General features: G+C 39.8%; 1 protein-coding gene across 6 annotated transcripts in view; it reads right to left on the reverse strand.

Annotated features, from left to right (window-relative positions):
• PRCP (prolylcarboxypeptidase) overlaps positions 1 to 26,208 on the reverse strand; it is an 88,216-nt gene that overhangs the window by 29,447 nt on the left and 32,561 nt on the right. For 3 of the 6 annotated variants that reach the window (XM_055581457.1, XM_055581455.1, XM_055581458.1), the window contains exons 3-6: positions 10,877 to 11,017; positions 4,360 to 4,461; positions 550 to 731; positions 138 to 295 (exon numbers count right to left, since the gene is read on the reverse strand). In XM_055581457.1, coding sequence (XP_055437432.1) covers positions 138 to 295; positions 550 to 731; positions 4,360 to 4,461; positions 10,877 to 11,017 — 583 coding nt within the window. Of the gene's footprint in view, positions 1 to 137; positions 296 to 549; positions 732 to 4,359; positions 4,462 to 10,876; positions 11,018 to 13,600; positions 13,793 to 14,853; positions 14,874 to 14,919; positions 15,057 to 26,208 lie in introns of those variants that run through there. The other 3 variants (XM_055581460.1, XM_055581459.1, XM_055581461.1) reach the window with 3 other exon arrangements.

The following is a 26,208-nucleotide window of genomic DNA, read 5'->3' on the forward strand; positions in this document are numbered from 1 at the left end:
AGAAAGTATTAGTCGTTCAGTCATGTATGTTATATTTAAATAAAAAGTTTACTGAAAAAGTGGAAAGTGTTAGATTTAGCATTTAAAAGGTACAAAAAAAAACAAAACATGATTCCATTCTCTTAATTAAAGCTTACCCTTTTTTGCAAGTCGATTAATGGCATCCCAGGACCTGCGGATACTCTCTGAACAATTTGGGCCACTTTGGCTAAAATCTGTAGTTACAATCTTCATAAATATGTCACAAGGCACCAGATCATTAAACTGCCAGATGGGGGCAGAGGATGCAAGAGCTCTAAATGGTAAGAAGACCAAAAGAAAGAGAAAAGAAAAAAATGTAACTCACAGAATTCAAGTTTTAAAATTGAAACTGATACTGAACAAGAAAAATCTACAACTCTTAGTGAAATAGAAATTAGAAATCTCAGTACAATAGAATATGTTTTACCTTTCCCCCCGCACCACCGCCCCCCTCCCCCACAAAAAACACTCTATGTTCGCTTTGCCAACCATTAAGAAAGTGCTCACATCCAACATAAATGCATTTACCCAACCACCAAATGAGGATACTTCATCCTGAACCAGGCTGCAAGCATGCCACCATAAGAGCCCCCAAGGGCAATGACAGGTTGATTTCTAGTTCCTGGGATTGTTCTTTTCAAGTATTTGATTAACTTTGCAAAATCAGCCAGAGCTTGTTCTGTTGTCAGAAAATTCAAGTGTCTGGAATCCTAAAGAAAAATAACAAAGAACATGGGTATGAATGTACACATAATAGCAGCTTAGGCATAACATAGATCCAGAAAAAAGCCAGATAAGCTTTTCTCCAAATAGAATTTCTAGGCAACTGAGTTAAAACACCCAGTTAAAGCATTAGCACTGCTAATTTAAACTCAGGGAAAAGTGATTTTAAGTTTGTGGGAAGAAAATAATGTATTTTTGCATTCAAATGTAATTTCTATTAAATGCTATTTACCAAAGACTTTGCTGAGGTAGTAGAAACAACAGAGACAAACCATAAGTAACATTTAACAACAGATGTGATAGCATACAATACTAATTTTAACAGACAACTATTATAATTTTGATTTCAAGTCTTGAAACATTTACAAAGGCTACCATATAAAGCAAAGGTAAACTAAATCCTGTGAAAAATGGAAGTAAGAATCATCAGTAAAAATAAAACATCCTTCCTCATCAGAAAGATTATCATGTCTGATATACCAACAACTGGAACAAGTCAGCCTGTCTGTTGTACAACTATAAAATTGGAGTTAAGGAAAAAAAACCAACATATGGAACAACCTTTTTCAGACACTGGAAAAGCAACACAAGACTTTGATTCCTGAGAGAAGAATGTTGTTGTTCACTCGCCAAGTTGTGTCCGACTCTTCACAACCCCATGCACTGCAGCACGCGAGGCCTCCCTGTCCCTCACCATCTCCCCGAGTTTGCCCAAGTTCATGTCCATTGAATCAGTGATGTCATCCAACTATCTGATCCTCTGTCACCCTCTTTTCCTTCTGCCTTCAATCTTTCCCAGCATCAGGGTCTTGCCCAGTGAGTCAGCTGTTTGCATCAGGCAGCCAAAGGACTGGAGTTTCAGCTTCAACATCAGTCTTTCCAAAGAGTATTCAGGGTTCATTTTCTTTAAGATTGACTGGTTTGATCTCCTTCCTTTACAAGGGACTCTCAAGAGTCTTCTCCAGCACACAGTTCAAAAGCATCAATTGTCTGGCTTTTTTAAAGTCTAGCTCTCACATCTGTACATGACTACTGGAAATATCATAGCCGTGACTTACTTACTCAGTAAGTAAGTTCCATGATCATCTAGTTATCTGCCTAGGGAGAATTTCCTCACTGCAGTGTAGGAAGGTGTAACTCAAATGGAATCCTGCTAAGCTGAGAAGATTAAAGAAGAGTCTCCTTTTAAAAGGTGAGGTCTAATTCTTCCCCCTTTGAACTTGGTCTGGACTTAGTGACTTGGTTCTAACACAAATAGAATGTGGCAGAAATGATATATGACTTCCAAAGTCTGGTCATAAAAAGCCTTGCAGGTGGACTACCCTGGTGGTCCACTGGGTAAGACTTCACCTTCCAAAGCAGGAGGTGTGGGTTTGATCTCTGCTTGGGGAGCTAAGAGCCCACGTGTGCATGCATGCTAAGTCGCTTCAGCTGTGTCTGACTCTTTGTGACCCTGTGAACTGTAGCCCACATGACTTGCAGCCAAAACACCAAAACATAATACAGAAGCAATATTATAATAAATTCAATAAAGACTTAAAAAAAAAAAAGCACTGCAGTTTCCACCTTGCTCTCTTGGATGGCCAACTTTGAGGGAAGCTAGCTGTCACGTCATGAAGCCACTCAAGTAGGCCTTTGGAAAAACCCAAGAGAGGACAAACTAAAGCATCTTGCTAACACCCAGCACCAATTTGTCACTCATGTGGATCCTCCACATAAGTAGAGAGGGTCCTCCAGCCTCAGTCAAGCCTTCAGGTGACTGAAGCACTAAATGATGTCTTAACCTCATGAGATCCCCTGAAACAGACCAGCTAGTTGAGTCACTCCAAATTCCTTACCCACAGGAACTGGAAAATAATAAATGTTTACTGTTGTTTTAAGCCACTAAAGTTTGAGGTAAATTGTCATGTACCAACAGATAACTAACACACCCACATATCCATATCAGACTATCCTATTTAACCTTCATATTTTGGTCTCACCACTCTGACTACTTCCATCACCTGGTATATTTTGGAACCACCACAGAGGCCCATCTTTTCTCTCTCCTGTGCATGTCACTTACTCCTTTAACCTTTCCTCTTATCTAAGATGTATGTTCTCTGACTTCTTAACTTCTCTCTCATGGTCTGTCACTATTCTTTACTTTCAGTTTTCATGGTATGACGTATAGTTGAGTGTGGTTTTTTCCCAATCCTATGCATTTGCAATATTCCCCCATGCTACTGACAAATTCTGCAAGCACATGAAGGAAAGGAAGCATAGCATAGAGAGCCCTCACCCACTTTTTCCTAGCAGAGTATGGACCACAGGGAACTAGGAAAGAAGGTTGTGTTTTTATCTGCAACAAACTACTTTCCAATGGTTTCAAAACCTGTCAACTTCCCTAATCAGATAATTATGCAAAATAATAAACTAAAGAATAGAGTTTCCCATGCAACCTAACAAATATCAGCAAATCACTCTGGTTTTCATTTATAACACAAGAACTTTTTATTTATTTATTTATAAGATAATAAAATTTCTGAAAATAAAAAGTTCTTTCAAAACAGGAAGCCTAGAAAATGACTGACCCAAGTTCCTCTAACTCAGATTTCTCCAAAATCATGGTATGGGAATTTCACCTTCCAAAGTAGGGTGTACAGGTTCAATCCCTGGTCAAGGAACTAATATCCCACATGAATTAGGGCCAAAAATATCAAAACATAAAACAGAAGTAGTGTTGTAAGAAATTCAATTGAAGACTTAAAAAAAAAAGTGATCCACATTAAAAAAAAAAGAAAGAAAGAAATCTTTTTTAAAAAAATGCCTGGTATGTGTATAAAGGTGGTATACATCATGATCCTAGGTAGTGCACAAACATTTTTAATTTAATACTGTTTTATTTCAATATAACTTAGAAAAAATAGTACATAAAGCCTTTATTAAGAAAGTGCTAAGTTTGAAAAGTGAGTTACTAAAAGAAAAATAGTGAATAATACAGATGGCAAATCCATATAGTCAGAAACACAAGGGTAGTACGTAAGTGACTCAGCTGAGGAAAGGGTGTCTTGGCTTATTAAAGTGTAGATCTGTGGCCAAGGCCAAAGTTCCTTGAGAGAAAAGAAAGGCCAGGAGGGAATCTAGTGACTAGATGACCTCTCTGAATCATGATCTGAACTTATTTTATTGAAAAACACCTTACTAAATAAGTATTTGTACACTCCTGACATTTTTTTCCAGTGATAGACCCAATAATTTACATATATAATTTATAAAGAGGATTATTTACTGATATTTTTAAACAATGAAAAATTCCCTCCAATCTCCACATTCTTAGATTAAGATTTACCTGGCAAAGGCTAGCCTCATCACATTGAGTTAAAGACTGATCAATATTATAAAAATGGTAATAATACAATTTTTAAAATAATATGATTATTTAAAAACAATATGATTTTTTAAATTGAGGCTTTAAAACTATATATGAAATTATATATGAAAAGGTTTCAAATTATATATGAAAAGGTTAAATACAAGTTACTGAAATTTCAGGCAGTTCAAGTTAAAGCTATCATTTTTCTTACAGTGGAACATGTAATTAGAAAATGTTTTAAACTTAAAAGACACACTTACCGAGAAGGAGTCAGCACCAAAGGGTAAGGACTCTCCATAGTACCGATGTTCAGCAAACACCAACATGGCTTTCATTTCCTCAGCTATGTCCCACATGAACCCCTAGAAGGAATTTACAATTCACAGGGTAAAATCAGGATGTGAAAAAAGTCTTAATTTTTTTTGCAACTCATATGAAATGGATGTTAAACTATACCAAAAAGAGTTCTCTGAGAATCCGGACAATTCATATTTGTGCTACAGATAAATGATATAACTGTTTCATTGTTGCACATCCATCTACACTGTATCAGAATGAAACAATTCAAAATAAGACCACATTGCACAACTACCAATCATTCCAACTCTCCTTATTCTGACACTCTAGTCTGGGAATCAACATTATGTCTAAAATAGCCTTCAAATTGCACTGTGTCCCAAAGAATCTAGGAAAGAGCAGGATAACTAAGCTATCTGCCTACTCACAAATGACTTTTATTTATAACATAAAAGACAACAGTACAAATAAACATACTGGATTCCCCTGGGTTTAATATTAACTGACTGCTTACAATTCATTAAATACCATTCTAAATACTTTATATGTATCAATTCACTTAATTATAACAATCTAAGAGATAGGTACTTTGATTATTAATCTTATTTACATGAAAATAAATAGTAGCTAGCAACAGCTAGTATTAACTGAGCGCTTACAACTCATTAAAAACCATTCTAAACACTTTACATATATTAATTCACTTAGTTATCACAACAATCTAAAAGATAGGCACTTTGATTATCTCTACTTTATAGGCAAGGACACAGTTTAAACAACCTGTGACAGTCACAGAGCGAGAAAGTGGCAGAGCCAACATTCAAGCACACACCACCTAGCTCCAGAATACAATCAAGTTCTTCTTATTTCGACACATAATGCTGGTCACTAATCAATGGCTGCAATTTTTTCACTTTCCTTAAGTTGTGACCTCAGAATCCTTCTTAACAAAGCATTCTAGGTGGCCAACATCAATTAACTAGATTTAGATTTGCTGTTGTTATTTAAGTCTTTTCCGACCCCATGGACTGTAGCCCACCAAGCTCCTCTACCCGTGGGATTTCCCAGGCAAGAATACTGGCGGGGACTGCCATTTCCTTCTCCAGGAGATCTTCTAGACCGAGGGATTGAACCCGCATTTCCTGCATTGGCAGGCAGATTTTTCACTACTGAGCCATCAGGGAAGTCCCAGATTTAGATTTAGCATAGATTACAACTGCTTGTCATTCCTAGTGCACATTATTCCTTTCTAATGAGCTCTTATTCCTTTACAAAGACTGAGTGAAAGTGTTAAGTCACCCAGTTGGGTCCAACTCTTTATGATCCCATGGACTGTAGCCCACCAGGCTCCTCTGTTCATGGAATTCTTCAGGTACGAATCCTGGAGTGGGTTGCCATTCCCTTCTCCAGGCAATGTACCCAACCAAGGGATTAAACCTGGGCCTTCTGCATTGCAGACAGATTCTCCACCACTGAGCCACCTGTGAAGATCCTAACAAAGACTAAGACAATTTTTTTCTTATCTTGACCAATAAATGAACAATGAAAAGAGCTGTATGCATGTGAGGACAGAGACTTTAACCTGTTATTTGTGATGGTTTCAATAACACCATTTTCTCTCTTAACACCTTGCTCATTCCCTACCCGTGCCATGTATCTACAGACACTGTACCCCAGCTCAAGATGCCCTCCTCTGCCTGCCCTCTTGATGACTTGCTGATCACACCCTCCTATCAATACCACTCTCAACAGGTATGGATCTCTATTACTTTGTTGCAACATTTGCTTATCTGTGTCTGACCCTACCAGAGTATGAGTTTCTTAACAGTAAGGATCATCCATCAAAGTAATCAGAAGAATTGACCTCAGGTTTTGAGAGGAAGGAAATGTATTACTTTGGACTCGAGCCACCCCGCATTCAAGGTCAGAGCGGCAGCCATGAGGAGCTACCCCACATCCAAGGTCAGGAGCAGGGGCCATGAGGAGATACCCCATGTCCAAGGTAAGGAGCAGCAGCTGCACTTTGTTGGAGCAGCTGTGAAGAAATACCCCACATCCAAGGTAAGAGAAACCCAAGTAAGATGGTAGGTGCTGAGAGAGGGCATCAGAGGGCAGACAGACTGAAACCACAATCACAGACAGCTAGCCAATCTGATCACATGGGCACCAGACTTGTCTAACTCAATGAAACTAAGCAATGCCATGTGGGACCACCCAAGATGGACGGGTCATGGTGGAGAGGTCTGACAGAATGTGGTTCACTGGAGAAGGGAATGGCAAACCACTTCAGTATTCTTGCCTTGAGAACCCCATGAATAGTATGAAAAGGCAAAAAGATAGGACACTAAAAGATGAACTCCCCAGGTCAGTAGGTGCTCAATATGCTACTGGAGATCAGTGGAGAAATAACCCCAGAAAGAATGAAGAGAAGGAGACAAAGCAAAAACAACACCCAGTTGTGGATGTGACTGGTGATAGAAGCAAGATCCGATGTTGCAAAGAGCAATATTGCATAGAAACCTGGAATGTTAGGTCCATGAATCAAGGCAAATTGGAAGTGGTCAAACAGGAGATGGCAAGAGTGAATGTCGACATTCTAGGAATCAGCGAACTAAAATGGACTGGAATCGATGAATTTAACTCAGATGACCATTATATCTACTATTGTGAGCAGGAATCCCTTAGAAGAAATGGAGAGGCCATCAGGATCAACAAAAGAGTCTGAAATGCAGTACTTGGAAGCAGTCTCAAAAACGACAGAATGATCTCTGTTCATTTCCAAGGCAAACCATTAAATATCATGGTAATCCAAGGCTATGCCCCAACCAGTAATGCTGAAGAAGCTGAAGTTGAACGGTTCTATGAAGACCTACAAGACCTTTTAGAACTAACACCCAAAAAAGATGTCCTTTTTATTATAGGGGACTGGAATGCAAAGTAGGAAGTAAAGAAACACCTGGAGTAACAGGCAAATTTGGCTTTGGAGTGCAAAATGAAGCAGGGCAAAGGCTAATAGAGTTTTGCCAAGAGAATGCACTGGTCATAGCAAACACCCTCTTCCAACAACTCAAGACTCTACACATGGACATCACCAGATGGCCAACACTGAAATCAGACTGATTATATTCTTTGCAGCCAAAGATGGAGAAGCTCTATACAGTCAGCAAAAACAAGACCGGGAGCTGACTGTGGCTCAGATCATGAACTCCTTATTGCCAAATTCAGACTTAGATTGAAGAAAGTGGGGAAAACCACTAGGCCATTCAGGTATGACCTAAATCAAATCCCTTATGATTATACAGTGGAAGTGAGAAATAGATTTAAGGGACTAGATCTGATAGACGGAGTGCCTGATGAACTATGGACTGAGGTTCATGACATTGTACAGGAGACAGGGATCAAGACCATCCCCATGGAAAAGAAATGCAAAAAAGCAAAATGGCTGTCTGGGGAGGCCTTACAAATAGCTGTGAAAAGAAGAGAAGCGAAAAGCAAAGGAGAAAAGGAAAGATATAAACATCTGAATGCAGAGTTCCAAAGAATAGCAAGAAGAGATAAGAAAGCCTTCCTCAGCGATCAATGCCAAGAAATAGAGGAAAACAACAGAATGGGAAAGACTAGAGATCTCTTCAAGAAAATTAGAGATACCAAGGGAACATTTCATGCAAAGATGGGCTCGATAAAGGACAGAAATGGTATAGACCTAACAGAAGCAGAAGATATTAAGAAGAGGTGGCAAAAATACACAGAAGAACTGTACAAAAAAGATCTTCATGACCCAGATAATCACGATGGTGTGATCACTCACCTCGAGCCAGACATCTGGAATGTGAAGTCAAGTGGGCCTTAGAAAGCATCACTACGAACAAAGCTAGTGGAGGTGATGAAATTCCAGTGGAGCTATTTCAAATCCTGAAAGATGATGCTGTGAAAGTGCTGCACTCAATATGCCAGCAAATTTGGAAAACTCAGCAGTGGCCACAGGACTGGAAAAGGTCAGTTTTCATTCCAATCCCAAAGAAAGGCAATGCCAAAGAATGTTCAAACTACCACACAATTGCACTCATCTCACACACTAGTAAAGTAACGCTCAAAATTCTCCAAACCAGGCTTCAGCAATATGTGAACCATGAACTTCCAGATATTCAAGCTGGTTTTAGAAAAGGCAGAGGAACCAGAGATCAAATTGCCAACATCCGCTGGATCATAGAAAAAGCAAGCGAGTTCCAGAAAAACACCTATTTCTGCTTTATTGACTATGCCAAAGCCTTTGACTATGGAGATCACAACAAACTGTGGAAAATTCTTCAAGAGATGGGCATACCAGACCACCTGACCTGCCTCTTGAGAAACCTATATGCAGGTAAGGAAGCAACAATTAGAACTGGACATGGAACAGACTGGTTCCCAATAGGAAAAGGAGTATGTCAAGGCTGTATATTGTCACCCTGCTTATTTAACTTATATGTAGAGTACATCATGAGAAATGCTGGGCTGGAAGAAGCACAAGCTGGAATCAAGATTGCTGGGAGAAATATCAATAACCTCAGATATGCAGATGACACCACCCTTATGGCAGAAAGTGAAGAGGAACTAAAGAGCCTCTTGATGAAGGTGAAAGAGGAGAGTGAAAAAGTTGGCTAAAGGCTCAACACTCAGAAAACTAAGATCATGGCATCTCGTCCCATCACTTCATGGGAAATAGATGGGGAAACAGTGGAAACAGTGAAATACTTTATTTTGGGAGGCTCCAAACTCACTGCAGATGGTGATTGCAGCCATGAAATTAAAAGACGCTTACTCCTTGGAAGGAAAGTTATGACCAACCTAGACAGCATATTAAAAAGCAGAGACATTACTTTGCCAACAAAAGTCTGTCTAGTCAAGGCTATGGTTTTTCCAGTAGTCATGTATGGATGTGAGAGTTGGACCATAAAGAAAGCTGAGTGCTGAAGAAGTGATGCTTTTGAATTGTGGTGTTGGAGAAGACCCGTTGCCTTGGCATAAAAGAGCAATTGCACTAGGAAGTGAAGGGAGACAACGCAGCCTCAGTTGTTTCACAGAATTACAGAGCAGGAATCTGATGGAAAATAAATTCTGATTTTATCTGTCACTCATCTAAGAGAAATAGATATCTAGGATCTCAGTTTCTACGGAATTATTTTATTTTCAACTAACATATTTAGACTAATAACATCCTAAGGAACGTTATTTCCTAAGGAAATAATTAGAAATATGGAATACAATAACACAACATAATTGGGTTCGTATCTTTGCTTTTAATGTAGTTCAGTTCAACATTTACTAAGACCTTCTGAATACCAAGCACCATGTCAGACATTGGCTGTGGAGAAAATATGATTCAGTCCCCACCCTAAGGTAGTTCACAGACTAGCTTTCTGGTATAAAGTTGACATTTTCTAGTCTTAGCTGTCGGAGAAGGCAATGGCAACCCACTCCAGTACTCTTGCCTGGCAAATCCCATGGACAGAGGAGCCTGGTAGGCTGCAGTCCATGGGGTCGCTAGGAGTCGGACATGACTGAGCGACTTCCCTTTCGCTTTTCACTTTCATGCATTGGAGAAGGAAATGGCAACCCACTCCAGTGTTCTTGCCTGGAGAATCCCAGGGAAGGGGAAGCCTGGTGGGAGGCCGTCTATGGGGTCGCACAGAGTCGGACACAACTGAAGCGACTTAGCAGCAGTAGCAGTCTTAGCTCTGGCTGATTAAAAAGGAAAATTTCTTCCTTTCATGTGTCTTAATTAAGTTTTGTTAACAGATTTAAGCATTATTATAAAAGAAGATAGAATAAATAGTCAAGAGAAGCAAGCTAACAGCTATAGTATTTTTTATCCTCACAAATATAAGAAAAATAGTACAACAGGAAAGCTAAAATATATCTACCTTCGACCATTCCTATTTGAAATCAAACTTGCATTTTTTTTTTCTTATTTGCACTGGCTTTGTTTAGATTTTATTAATTAATTCATTTAACAAATATTTATTCAGCACCTGCTATATGCCTAACACAGTCCTGGATCTAGGATACACCACTGAACAAGCAAACAAAAATTCCTGCCCTTGTGTTCTCATTCTAGACTGAATAATAACAATAACTATATTTATTACATAGTTATGACATCCCTACTCCCATTTCTGCCATATCCTTGTTCAATTGTGAAATAAGCTGGGATATTTTTTCATCTTTTAAAATTCAATTGTCCAAAAATAGTATCATAATTCATTCTTTTCACATGTAATTCTTTAAGGCTGAACAGGCTTATTGGATGTCTGTATTTATTCTTTTGTAAACTGCCTACTCACATACTTTTGCTGTTTTTCTATTATTTGTGAGTTTATCTCTTTTTTAAAAAAAAAAACCTGCAGAATTATTTGGTCATATATACTACAAAAGATTTTTTTCTAGTTGATCATAATAAAAAAGAAATTGAGCACAAGAGTTTCACAAATCTGCACATACCGTGTTATTGCAAAACCAAATAATGTCCCCTTCATTACCAGTGTAGAAAAGTATTGATCCACCATCTTCCTTCCAGTAGTTATCAGCTATTAGGTACCGCTGTTTAAAAGTTCTATCGATATTAAATCCAAAGTGATCAACCTATGACAAAAAAGAAACAGACAAGACATATTTCAAAGGAAAGTAATAAAAAACTAAAAAGTACATATATTATTCTTCCATTCAAATCAAGCTATGCTACAAAAATAAAAAAAATTCAAACTTCACTTGGTTTCATTAGTAGTAGTAATATTGGTATTATTTTGAAATCATTTTCTTCATATTTTCTTCAGTGTAAAATATACAATTATAAAATCGAGTAGCTGCTTAAAAGAACAATAATGTTAAAATTGAATTGGAAATAGTAATATGAACTTAGTAATTTTTAAAATACAGACATTCCTTACTACTTGAATTTTCATTATTGAAACTTTCAATATTGAAATTCAAGGACTAGAAAGACCAATGAAAAGGTCTATCATCCCAATAACAACTGACATTCCAAGGGCCAGGATCTTGGTATCTCATACTATACAAAGGACTATCATTGGCTGAAGTTTTAATTAATTGAACATAAAACAAATGGAACATAAAAAGAATAATGATTGTAGCTAATTAAAACATTTGATTCCATGTTTTAATTGATTCATGAAAATCCATTACTCTATAAGGATATCAAAAAAGAGAAAGCAAGAAAAATATTTATTCCTCACCATTTATTTATTAAGCCAACTCCTCATTTAGAAATTGTAAATAAAAAAGCAAAGAACTCAACATTTAACTTGCCTTTCCAAGAGAATTGTATTTCAGGGTACTAAATAGTCCCAACTGATGAAAAACAGCTGTTTTATCAAATGTCAGCTAATGCAGAACCAATGACAGAATTAGAAAAATGGTATTTGACAAACCCTAGTGAAGTTACTTAGAGAACTGATTCAGGCAAGAATTACTAAATAGTGTTAAAAGTATTAGGAGAATGGATGATAAGAAAATGAATATTCATATTACTACCTGTCACAAGATCATCCTATTAACCTAGTGATCAAAGTTAGCATCACTAACAGTGGTGTGAACAGGAATTATGTATTTCCTCACATTGCACAACACAAAACACATATCATCCATGATAAATTCTTGCCAAAAATGTTCAGTTTGTATCTCAGTCCAGTCTCTGTATCTAATTTCCAGTTTCTGGGAAATACAAAGGTAGAAAAACAAGCTGAACATACTCCAAAGCAGCGATCAGACAAGTCCAAAGATAAGGTATTTTATAACAAAAAGGCAAGGCAATATCTGATTAAAGGACTGTTTGTTTTAGATTACAATAAATTTTAAGGAACATAATAATCAGATGCAATGCATGATTCCAGATTGTATCCTAGTTTGAACAAACGAAATATAAATCACAATTTAGGGACAACTGGGCTAATTTAAATATTACTTAGTTGTCCCTAAATTGTGATTTATATCTTGTTTATTCAAACTAGGATTTATTAACATTAATTTTGTTAGGAGTGATCATATTGTTTTGGCTACATAAGAAAAAGTTTTTCTATTTTACAGTTGTATATAAAGGATTTAAAGAGAAAATATCATGCTGTTTGTAATTTACTTGAAAATACTTCAGCTTAGGACTTCTCTGGAGGCTCAGTGGTGAAGAATCCACCTGCCAATGCAGGGGACACGGGTTTGATCCCTGGTTGAGGAAGATCCCACATGCCTCAGGACAAATACTGAGCCCACATGCCGCCAACTACTGAAACTTATGCTCAGCAATGAGAAGCCCACACACCGCAACTAGAGTGGCCCCCACTCGCCACCACAACAGAAATGCCCGTGCACCAACGAACACCCAGCACAGCCAAATAAATGAATAAAATTATTTAAGAAAAGAAGAAAAAAATACTTCAGCATAAAAAAAGTGAAAAGGTAAAATGGGAACTTCCTAGACTGAGCCAGCAGTTAAGACTCGCACTTCCACTGCAGGGAGCACAGGTTCAATCCCTGGTTGGGGAACTAAGATTCTGCATGCTGTAAGATGCAAACAAAAAGTATTAAAATAATTTTTTTTGTTGTTAAAGTCAAGTGAATTTAAAGGAAAAAAAATTTAATCTATACTAAAAGAGACAAAAGACACTGGATATTGAGACTTTGCCAGATACAATACAAATCATGTCAAAATGACACAATTTTGAGCTTAAATCGAACTTTACTAAATGAACTCACCACTTAAAAAATACAATTGTTAAATGCTATAATATGGTAAAGTTCATATACAACTATCTGAATTTAAAGAGTTACAACAGACAGAGACTTCTAAGCCTTTAGGATCCCAGGGTCTGAATTCCTCAGTGCTCCAGAGGGACAGGAGTGAGAATGCACGGTCTGGTCTGGGGCACACATAGGCTCATCCAGTGTTGCTCCAACATCCCTGGGGCAGGAGTTGGTTCTGACCTAACCCAGACCTTGCAAAACTCTAGACCATTCCAAAAGAAATGGAACTTCCTGTAATCACTCCATCTACACACACACACACACACACACACACACAAGCTTCACATTCATACCACAGGTTCCAAAATGCAAGTTTCTCAAATCTACACCTTATGCACACTTCTCAATGTCCATAATCTTTACCATATATGGTCTTAAAATACAGGCTATTCTAATATAAAGACTATTTACCATTCAGTAAAATAAGCAGTTTGTATGGGGCAGGTATATAATAATGATATCCATGTGCTAAAAAAAAAAAAAAAACCCTCCTATGACATATCTTGAAGAGAGCACAGCAACCCACTCCAGTATTCTTGCCTGGAGAATCCCCTGGACAGAGGAGCCTGATGGGCTCTATAGGTTCGCAAAGATTCAGACATGACTGAAGAGACTTAGCAAGCACACGTGACATATATTAACTCACTCAATCATTTCTTCAACAAGCATCAACTGAATGGGCCAAGTACTTGTTCTAGGCCAAGAAGTAAACTGAGCAACTGGATAAAGAAGTGACTGAGCCACAGCTCCTTAATTTAACTCAAACTAATTCAACTACACTCACTAAGCCTCAAAGTAAAAAAGAGCAAGAGAAACAGACAAACAGTGAAGGAAAGATAGACAAGTGATTCCACTTGCTTCCGTTCAAATTAATATAGTGTTTCTCCATGTAAGATCCCTAGATACCAGCACCAGCTTCATCTAGGAACTTGTTAAAAATACAAATTCTCTGGCCTACTTGTTAAAAATGCAAATTCCCAGGCCTACTGAATTAGAAACTGTGGGGAGTAGAACCCAGTAACTTGTGTTTTAACAAGGCCTCCAAGTAATTCTGGGGCTTCCCAGGTGGCACTAGTGGTAAAGAACCCGCCTGCCAATGCAGGTAGACTTAAGAGACACAGGTTCGATCCCTGGGTCAGGAAGATCCCATGTAGGAGGGCAGGGCAACCCACTCCAGTATTCTTGCTTGGAGAATCCCCTGGACAGGAGCCTGGCAGGTTGCAGTCCTTAGGGTCACACAGAGTCAGACATGACTGAAGCAACTTAGCACACATGCACACCAAGCAATGCTGTGCATTCATTAGTACAGCTAATGTTCTGAGAACAAATGAGTTAAGCCCTTAAATAAGACATGAATCTGCTCTTCCTTCTCTTGATCGAAGTTTCAGAATACTTCTAATATGTAAGCCTCTCACTATGCTGAGACCTGGGTTCAATCCCTGGGTGGGGAAATCCCTTGGAGAAGGGAATGGCAGCCCACTCCAGTATTCTTGCCTGGAGAATCGCCATGGACAGAGGAGCCTGGCAGGCTATAGTCCATGGGGTTACAAAAAGTTAGACACGACTGAGTGACTAACACATAAACACACATACACACAATGCTGAATGAGACTCTGATGCTCAAAGATGTGAATTACCACCCACCACGACCCCTAAATACACACCAACTGCATCATTTGAAGCTCAACAGGAAAAACCATGATCTGTTTCAACAAAGGAAGAAAGACTACCTGTGCTGGAGTTAAAGAAAGGAAGTACATGGCTCTCTAACAAGATGACTTCCCCCTAGTATTCTCAAAGATAATTCTGCCACAGTGATTTTCAATTTACCCACTGACTTTAGAGCCAAGCTTTGAGAAAAGGCTTATATCTAGAATTACAAGAGCCACAAGAACTTTAGAGAAAGCCAAACTTCCTTATACGGCCACTCTCAGGGCACTCCTTCTTCTAGCAATCCCTAATTGTTTAATTTGGGAGAAAGGGGGTGGAACTCTGGTATGATAGAAAAAAAAGCAGATTCAGGAGTTAACAGATGTGAACTTGAATTGTTACTGTGAGGCCTCAGGCAAGCCACTTAACCTGTATGAGCCCCATTTTCATCCTATATAAAATAAAGATAATACCACACAACTCAAAGGATTACTATGAAGATAAAACATAACTAAAGTAGCAGGAAGAGTCCCTAATGTATAATGCATGCTCAAGGAATGTTAGCTCTCCACTCCACCCCATCTGCACACCAGTCCCAAGAATGGGATACCAAGATGAGGTAAGTGAGGTGGAGAGTGACGAAGCTCTTCACAGAATTATAGGACATCCCACTAGAATGTCAAAATCTCCTATTTCTTGGGTGCTTCAGCTAAACAGTAAAGAGCTAGAAACAAGTAGTGAAATATCCTTTGTAAAACATTCATTTACAGAATTTTCTTGACTCTTCCTAATCATCAGGGATACCCACTTCAGACTATACGACTGTAGACAGTTCCCAATACCTAATGGCCAGCACACTAGGTGCAGTGTGCCCTCTGCTGTGGAGAGCTGAGGGCTGCATACCACTTTCAGCTATGGGATCCTGAATAGAAATTTTATAAACCACAACAGAAACAGAGACAAGGGACTTAGAAGCCAGTTGATCTGCACTGTTCAACTGAAAAAAACCAGACTCAAAGAGGTCAAGTGGCCTGGCCAAGGTTATAAGTCAGAGGCAAACCTGGAATTTTTAATTATCTTTTCAATTTGGTATATTGAGATAACTAAAATAATAGCACCATAAAAGCCATGCAAACATGATTTCAAAAAGGGAAAACACCTCTAGTCACACACAGCAGTTCTCTCTACAATATGGTCCTATTTCAAGAGATATTTTCCTCCTTCACCTTGTAGAGGATAGAAGAGATCCATGAGAATGGGTAGACAGGAAGAAACAAAGGGAACATCCTTTAAATAGTTTATTGTGGCAACAATAACTACATGGACTTTAAAACTGCTCAAAAATAAAATTTACATCCAGAAAAGCCTGTAAGAACATCACACCTATTAGAAGCAGTTTTGGTGGCAACTTGGAGAAAGGGGGTGGGGGGTAACACAGAACACCTATTCCGGGTGTGGTACTGTGCTGGTGCTTTACACAGATCGCCTTACCATCCTCCCCATCAGCCTCTGGGAGCATGTTCATTACACCAATCCTATAAATAAGGATACGAAAGCTCAGAGAGGTCAGATAACTTGCCTAAGGTAATATAACTAATAAATAAAAGTAAAATACAATTCTTCTCCATGTGCATTTTTCACTACCCAACCCTACCTCACAAAATTCAGTCTGCTTTTTTCATTGTAACACACTATTGCAGATAGGGCTGGCTACAAACTTCAACCTTCAGCAGGGGGCACTAGGGTATCTTTCTGCTAGATTTGCAAAATGAAGTACACATTCCCACCCATATACTAACAGTTTTACTGAAGAACATGGTCTTTTCACTGACTTAACTCAGTAATTGTTACTATATTGTTTTTAACTCATTTAATTAGGCGGCTGCTGCTGCTGCTGTTGCTGCTGCTGCTAAGTCACTTCAGTCGTGTCCAACTCTGTGCGACCCCATAGATGGCAGCCCACCAGGCTCCCCCGTCCCTGGGATTCTCCAGGCAAGAACACTGGAGTGGGTTGCCATTTCCTTCTCCAATGCATGAAAGTCAAAAGTGAAACTGAAGTCGCTCAGTCGTATCCGACTCTTATAAAAAGAAAACAATGTTGACTCTTACTCAGTAGGCTTTAATTTTAGGAAAATTGGTTTAGAGTTGGGTTTCATTTACATATCCAGATATACAACAACAACAGAATTTTACTAAAATACACAGGGCAAAACACAGACTCACACTTCAAATTAAGGTACCTTGAAAGAGGGCTCTCTGGTGTCCAGTTCTAGACCAGAGACACTGAAATGAGATAAGACTTCCTTTCCTCCATTTGATGTGTGCGCCCTGTATTAATTTTAGATTTATGGTATGACATTCTGTTAGAGTTCCTACATGGAGACTAACATTGTTTCTGGGCAAGCTGGATCTCCCCTGAAGGGGTAGACACCTTCATGGTAGAAGGACACAACTTCCAGAAGGAACCAAAATCTGAAAGGATGGTGGGGTTTTGCCAGGTTCCAGGTCTCTGGGTGGAGAAAAGTGGAGCCTGCCTAAGCTGTCCCTCATGCAGGAGGAACCCCTGAGCTGGGACTAGACGGGAAAGCAAGCTATATCTTATGAATCAGATCATGGGTGACTCTCGGCTTATTTTCACTTAATTATGTCAGAACATTTCAAGAATCCTTTAACGTTCTACTGTTGCTGCAAAAACAGAAATGAGTGAACAGCCTTTGGTACATACCAGTCAAACTGGCCTGCAAGATTTAAACAATCTTAGTTATTCTTTAGCTGTTTCTACTAACAAACACTTTTATAGCTAGACTTGCCCTTTACAAAGCTAAACAAAACTAATCACTCTCTGATTCCATATGTATTGTACTTGGCACCTGACATTCTCCTTCCCCTACACTGTCTTGTAGCATTCTGCATTTTCAAAAAGGCCATGTGCTAGATAACTTCAGTGACACCAGTCCTGGTTGCTGAGTTACCTAAAGCCAGCTGTGGCCATTTTGAAAATTTGCAGAAAGGAAAAAAAAAAAAAACCAAGACCTTCAGAATGATATAAAACCCCCTATTCCCGAGGGAAAAGGGGCACAGTTCTTGAGGTGATAGCCTGCTATGTATTCCCCTTTGCTGGGCAAAGATAAAGCCATTTTTCTTACCCTTCCAAAACTCTGTCTCTGTATTTCTCTTCAGCATTGGTGCACAGAGAGTCAAGATTTTGGCAACACTACCTTTATTCATCTGTATTCTGAAGATACCAGGAAAGTTCTTGCCGTTCAGTTGCTCAGTTGTGTCCACCTCTTTGAGACCCCATGGACTGCAGCACGCCAGGTTTCCCTGTCCATTACCAACTCCCGGAGTTTACCCAAACTCATGTCGAGTGAGTCGGTGATGCCATCCAACAATCTCATCCTCTGTCATCCCCTTCTCCTCCTGCCTTCAATCTTTCCCAGCATCAGGGTCTTTTCTAATGAGTCAGCTCTTCGCATCAGGTGGCCAAAGTATTGGAGCTTCAGCTTCAACATCAGTCCTTCCAATGAATATTTAGGACTGATTTCTATTAGGATGGACTGGCTTGATCTCCTTGCAGTCCAAGGGACTCTCAAGAGTCTTCTCCAACACCACAGTTCAAAAGCATCAATTCTTTGGTGCTCAGCCTTCTTTATGATCCAACTCTTATACATAATTACTGGAAAAACCATAGCTTTGACTAGATGGACCTTTGTCGGCAAAGTATTATCTCTGCTTCTCAATATGCTGTCTAGGTAGGTCATAGCTTTTCTTCCAAGGAGCAAGCATCTTTCAACTTCATGGATGTAGTCACCATCTGCAGTGATTTTGGAGCCCAAGAAAATAAAGTCTCTCACTGTTTCCCCATCTATTTGCCACGAAGAGATGGGACTGGATATCATGATCTTAGTTTTCTGAATGTTAAGTTTTAAGCCAGCTTTTTCACTCTCCACTTTCACCTTCATTAAGAGGCTCTTTAGTTTCTCTTTGCTTTCTGCTATAAAGGTGGTGTCATCTGTGTATCTGAGGTTATTGATATTTCTCCCAGCAATCTTGATTCCAGCTTGTGTTTCATCCAGCCTGGCACTTCTTATGATGTACTCTGCACGTAAGTTAAATAAGCAAGGTGACAAGATAGCCTTGACATACTCCTTTCCCAATCTGGAACCAGTCTGTTGTTCCATGTCTGGTTCTAACTGTTGCTTATTCTGAAGATACCAGGAAAGACTGGAGGGTAAATTTGACTTAAAGAATTAAAAAGGAAACTGTCCCTTGATGACAGAGTGGAGATGGTGACAAGGAAAAGGATCACAAGTCCCTCCAAGAGGACGGTGAGTCTAAGAAACAGAAATGTCCTTCCCTCCCCACAGGGATGCTCCCTTCATTGCCAATCATAGAAGGTCTAGTTTATTTTAACAAGGAAGGTGGATGTTTGCTCAGAGATTCCCTTCAAATCAAATCATCCTTCCATGTAACAAGATGTGGCATATTTTCAAACGTCTTTCTGTGCATATTAATATACACAAGAGAAGTGTATTCTTTCCTTCTACATATCATTTGTAACCTGCTCTTAGTCTCAAAAAAGAAACTCTTAGACATAAATTATTTACTTAAAGGTAAAATAACAAACTGGGAAGGGAATAAAAGGGTATAAGAGAGTCCACTGTGGAAAAAAGTTTGGCTATCCAACTACCTACACCTATAGATTGTTAGAAAGGCAAGAACACAATAGCTACCATAGTGCCCCTCTACAAGACAAATACTTTATAATTATTAAATGAATGCAGTTCAAATCTTCTAAATGTGGTTTCCCACATTTCTGTGTATAAGGACCTCTTGTTAATGTTAAATTCGCACAGACATTTTATATATCAAGCTAGTCCTTGAGAAAATATAAGAGAAGCTATTACAAACTCAATAATGGTATAAATAAATATCACAATGGCATCTAACTATATTTTTAACAGTACATACTTGGTCAGAAAATGGGTACGGCAAAATTTTAAAGTGCTCAGGAAGCTTCCTTTCCCCTAACCAAGGACTTTGGACCCCAAAAGGAAAATCATATTCTAAATTACCAAAATCCTATGACATCATAATATTCTGTACTCTAATATTAAAACAAAGGTGAAGATATCCTGCCCTTTCAGTTCAGTCAGTTCAGTCGCTCAGTCATGTCCGACTCTTTGTGACTCCATGAACCACAGCACACCAGGCCTCCCTGTCCATCACCAACTCCCAGAGTCACCCAAACCCATGTCCATTGTGTCGGTGATGCCATCCAACCATCTCATCATCTGTTGTCCCCTTCTCCTCCTGCCCTCAATCTTTCCCAGCATCAAGGCCTTTTCAAATAAGTCAGCTCTCTGCATTAGGTGGCCAAAGTATTGGAGTTTCAGCTTCAACATCAGTCCCTCCAATGAACACCCAGGACTAATCTCCTTTAGGATTGACTGGTTGGATCTCCTTGCAGTCCAAGGGACTCTCAAGAGTCTTCTCCAACACCACAGTTCAAAAGCATCAATTCTTCTGCACTCAGCTTTCTTTATGGTCCAACTCTCACATCCATACATGACTACTGGAAAAACCATAGCCTTGACTAGACAGACCTTTGTTGGCAAAGTAATGTCTGTGCTTTTAATATGCTGTCTTTATGTCCTGCCCTTTAGAAGGCCCAAAACATTCCAGTAAATCAATACATGTTTTGTCAAAGAATAGTCAGGTGCTCCAGCAGAGGAACATTCCGGTATCATCTATTGGCTAAACAACTCTATGACAGCACCACACAGTCAGTAACTTAGTGTGGCTTCAGGGAGCTATGTACCACTAGAATTACCTGACCACAGCCTAAGCTCTTAAGTTTGAAATTATCTATTTAAATTTTAGGAAATATTACATCGTCAGAGGGCAGTATTGTATAAGCAATAAAGTGGGAGAACTGTTAAGTTTTAAATATTAGAGTCATAAAATTTTAGGACAGGAAGGGAACTTAAATCTCAAGTCCTAAGCCTGAAATGAAAAAAACCTGAGTTATAGAGATGTCAATTATTTTAAATCTTTCTTTTCAAACAAAGATATATTCACATGGTTTAATATCAGGGTTCAAAATGCATGTTGTTAGAAGTCAGAATAGTGATTACTCTTGCAGGGGGAAGGTGACTCTAAAAGAGAATTAGAGGATTCTAGAGTTAAACTGGTGCATTTTTTTCTATACTTGTAAGATAATTAGGCCTTCCCTGGTAGCTCAGTGGTATAGAACCCACCTGACAATGCAGGAGACAAAAGAGACGTGGGTTTGATTCCTGGGTCAGGAAGATACCCTGGAGGAGGGCATGGCAAGCCACTCCAGTATTCTTGCCTAGAGAATCCCATGGACCGAGGAGCCTGGCAGGCTACAGTCCATGGGGTTACAAAGAGTTGGACATGACTGAAATGACTTAGCAAGATAATTAGCAAATAGATTTGTAAACACTTGAGACTACATTTAAGATACATTTTTTATTTTATAATGTACATGCCTGTATTTCTACTTCACTATGTTGTTCTTTAGTCGCTAAGTCGTGTTCCACTCTTTTGCAACCCACATGTACTGTAGCCCACCAGGCTCCTCTGTCCATGGGATTTCCCTGGCAAGAATGCGTTGCCATTCCTTCTCCAGGGCATCTTCCCAATCCAGGGATTAAGCCCAGGTCTCTTGCATTGCAGGCAGATTCTTTACTGTCTGAGACACCAGGGAAGCTCCTATTTCACTATGCTGCTAAGTCACTTCAGTCGTGTCCGACTCTGTGCGACCCCATAGATGGCAGCCCACCAGGCTCCCCCATCCCTGGGATTCTTCAGGCAAGAACACTGGAGTGGGTTGCCATTTCCTTCTCCAATATTACACATCTAAAATTTTTTTAAATATTTCCTTAATATCAAATTGGTATTCAATTATGTTCTGCTGCTGTTGCTGCTAAGTCGCTTCAGTCGTGTCCGACTCTGTGCGACCCCATAGACGGCAGCCCAGCAGGCTCACCCGTCCCTGGGATTCTCCAGGCAAGAACACTGGAGTGGGTTGCCATTTCCTTCTCTAATGCATAAAGTGAAAAGTGAAAGTGAAGTTGCTCAGTCGTGTCCAACTCTTAGCAACCCCATGGACCGCAGCCTACCAGGCTCCTCTGTCCATGGGAGTTTCCAGGCAAGAGTACTGGAGTGGGGTGCCATTGCCTTCTCCGATTTCACTATAGTCATATGTAAATTATACTAAATCCCATCTATATTTAATTTCTCTTTCACTTAAAAATGTGTATTGAGTACTCATTAAGTAACAGGCATTAGGAAAGAGAACTAAGATACAATTCCATTTCTCAAGTTTTTAATCTAAAAAAGTGATGAGCATAACTAACAAACAGTCACAAGATGAGAAGTTCTACATACAAAGTATTGTGGGAGCTGAGAGGTTACAGTCTGACTCAAGGGAATCATGGAAGGTTTCACTGAGGAAGTGATACCTGAGTTGAACTCTGAAGAGTAACAAGAATTTTTTCAAGTACAGAAAAGCATGTCAAGCAAAGAGCATGATGAACTCTGCAGAACAAGCATATTCAGGAACTGCTGTTGTTTGTAGCAGAAGATACATAATTTAAGAGATGATGATATTAGATTCACCAGGCTAACACCTAAAATCTCCCTATAAAGAGAAACCTGAAATCTGAAATTGCCTCTCTAAACCAACAGTAAGTGAAATAGGTGCACGAGCAATAGAGCCTTAATGAGGCAGAGATTTTTGTCTGTTTTGTTCACTGCTAAGTCCCCAGTGAGTAGAATAAGGTCTGGCACATGGTAGAAGATCAATGAATAGGGATTCCCCTGGTGATTCAGGGGTTAAGAATCTGCGCTACCACTGCAGGAGTCCTGAGTTCAATCCATTGTCAGGGAACTAAGATCCTGCTTGCCACACGATGCCACCAAGGCGAGGGGAGGGGGGGGATTAATGAATATACATAGAATAAATGTATACATCCTAGCTCTGCAATTGGTATTAAAACAAATCCAACACAGCTTCAGAGAAAAGCATGACTCAAAGCAATGAGAATGGAAATCAAAGTTTCCAGGGTCAAGTCTGTGCAGGTTGATTGATTGCAAGGGTCTGTTACTGCCTTTGGAAGAGTTACAGAATGCTGTAGTCATATGTACCTTTTGCCCAGACAAATCACATGTCTGAGGGAGAACCCAAACATAAAATCTAAACCTGACTCATAATAGTTTAGCTTTACCCAGGCAGCTGAGGAACCAGAACAGTATGCCCTCTGCTGGGAGGAGAAACAGGAAGATAAATAAGTCCAAATTAACTCAGGCAAATCTGATTAGATGGGCAGGGGAAGGACTAATCAGCATCTTGCTGAAGTATATAAGCTAAAAGGTCAGGGATGACTTTGAGACAGGGTTTTTGTTGTTCAGTCGCTCATGGTGTCCGACTCTTTGCGACCCCATGGACTGCAGCACGCCAGGCTTCCCTGTCCTTCACTGTCTCCTGGAGCTTGCTCAAACTCATGTCCATTGAGTCAGTGATGCCATCCAACAATCTCATCCTCTGTTGTCCCCTTCTCCTCCTACCTTCAATCTTTCCCAGCATCAGGGTCTTTTCCAATGAGTTGGCTCTTCGCATCAGGTGACCAAAGCATTGGAGCTTCAGCTTCCAGTGAATGTTCAGGGTTGATTTCCTTTAGGATTGACTGGTTTGATCTCCTTGCAGTCCAAGGGACTCTCTCAAGAGTCTTCTCCAACACCACAGTTCAAAAGCATCAATTCTTCGGTGCTCAGCCTTCTTTATGGTCCAACTCTCACATCCATACATGACTACTGGAAAAACCATAGCTTTAACTATATGGACCTTTGCTGGCAAAGTAATGTCTCTGCTTTTTAATGAGCTGTCTAGGTTTGTCGTGTATTCTTGGGCTTCCCTTGTGGCTCAGCTGGTAAGGAATCCACCTGCAATGCGGGAGACCTGGGTTTGATCCCTGGGTTGGGAAGATCCCCTGAAGGGAAAGGCTACCCATACCTCAGTATTCTGGCCTGGAGAATTCCATGGACTGTATAGTCCATGGAGTTGTAAAGAGTCAGACACGACTGAAAGACTTTCACGTTCACTTCTTCCAAGGAGCAAGTGTCTTTTAATTTCAGGGCTGCAGTCACCATCTGCAGTGATTTTGGAGGCCAAGAAAATAAAGTCTCTCAATGTTTCCACTCTTTCCCCATCTACTTGAAGAGATATGGATGGAACTGGATGCCATGATCTTCATTTTTTTAATGTTGAGTTTTAAGCCAACTTTTTCACTTTCCTCTTTCACATTCATCAAGAGGCTCTTTAGTTCCTCTTCACTTTTTGCCATAAGGATGGTGTCATCTGCATATCTGAGGTTATTGATGTTTTTCCTGGCAACTTGATTCCAGCTTGTACTTCATCCAGCATTTTGCATGAGGTACTCTGCATATAAGTTAAATTAGTACAGTGACAAGACACAGACTTGACATACTCCTTTCCCAGGTTGGAACCAGTCCGTTGTTCCATGTCTGGTTCTAACTGCTGCTTCCAGACCTGCATACAGATTTCTCAGGAGGCAGGTAAGGTGGTCTGGTATTCCCATCTCTTAAGAGTTTTCCACACTGTGTTGTGATCCACACAGTCAAAGGCTTTAGTATAGTCAATGAAGCAGAAGTAGATGTTTTTCTGGAATTTTCTTGCTTTTACTATGATCCAACAGATAGATGCTGGCAATTTGTTTTCTGGTTCCTCTGCCTTTTTCTAAATCCAGCTTGAACATCTGGAAGTTCTCAGTTTATATACTGTTGAAGCCTAGCTTGGAGAATTTTGAGCATTACTTTGCCATCTTGGGAAATGAGTGCAATTGTGCAGTAGATGTGACAGGGTTATAGTCACATTTTCTAGGGCTGTAAAGCACTTAAAGCTGTGGTTCTTGGCCACTGCACAGCTATTTAACCTGAATGATAGCTTCCTATAAAATGTCTATCATACCGGCTCATTCAGCAGCATACTGCTGCTGCTGCTGCTGCTGCTGCTAAGTCACTTCAGTCCTGTCTGACTTTGTGCAACCCCATAGACGGCAGCCCACTACACTCCCCCGTCCCTGGGATTCTCCAGGCAAGAACACTGGAGTGGGTTGCCATTTCCTTCTCCAATGCATGAAAGTGAAAAGAGAAAGTGAAGACGCTCAGTCATGTCCGACTCTTCGCGACCCCATGGACTGCAGCCTACCAGGCTCCTTCATCCATGGGATTTTCCAGGCAAGAGTACTGGAGTGGGGTGAGCAGCATACTAGTGTTCAGTAAATCAAATGTGCTGCCAAATGTCGATTTGGTCAATGTGTAAGATACGTTTTTCCAGCAGAGTTTACAAAGAAGAAGAAACATGGGAGAGGTATAAGGTCCAAAGGCAAAAAGTAATTAGAGGGAATAGTTAAGACTCTAGGTGGGAGGGGGATTAGTAATGCCTGGAGATTCTGAGGAGACACAAGAAAATGGTGCCAAAGACACAGACGGAGGGATTTGATTTGGATAGGAGGAACCCCTCCTCTGTTGGGAAACAAATGGGCACAGAAGGAATTATATCTCTAGGTGGAAAAGGAAGAAACTGAAGGGGTTATAGCTAAAACACCTCTCACACAACAAAGTTGTTTAATCAGTGAAGTAGGGAGCAAGGCTATCTATTAAAGGAGAATAGAAGGGCATAGTGTAGCAATGATTTGAAGATAAAAGTAAAAGTATAGCATGGAAGAAGGAACTGATGCTCAGGCCTCAATTGGATCCCTGAGTTTAGAGGCTAAATTTGCAGGCAAACTTCTTAGTTGTGGGATTGCTTCAGCAAACATCCACCACCCAGGATAGTAAAGAATTTTAGTGGCTGGATAAAACCAGTATGGGAACTTCCTAAAGCACTGTGACATAGTACACAAGAGGCAAGAGAGTTGGGGTCATCCCTGATGTCCATGCAACCATGAATACCCAAAGCCATGAGGTCCTCTCCTTCATAGGCAAATGCTGCCAAAATGTCCTTGTTGAAGTGTAAGGGAATATAAATTATGTTATATTTATTCCATTTTAAAAAAAGTGAAAAATCTTGCTGGAACTCAATACAGTAATACCCCATCACTCATGGTGGGTATGTTCTAAGATCCCCAATGGATGTCAGAAACTGCAAATAATGCTGAACCCAATAGAGTCAGCAAACCCTATATGGTCAGCCCTTCATATCCATGGGTACAGAATCTACAGATACATAGAGCCAGTTGTACTATGCCATTGTACAGTATGATATATAAGGCCCAAAGCATCCATGAATTTTGGTATCCTTAGAGGGGTCCTGGAATCAA

The sequence above is a fragment of the Bubalus kerabau genome, chromosome 5, assembly GCF_029407905.1.
Source record: "Bubalus kerabau isolate K-KA32 ecotype Philippines breed swamp buffalo chromosome 5, PCC_UOA_SB_1v2, whole genome shotgun sequence".
NCBI classification, from domain to species: Eukaryota; Metazoa; Chordata; class Mammalia; order Artiodactyla; family Bovidae; genus Bubalus; species Bubalus kerabau.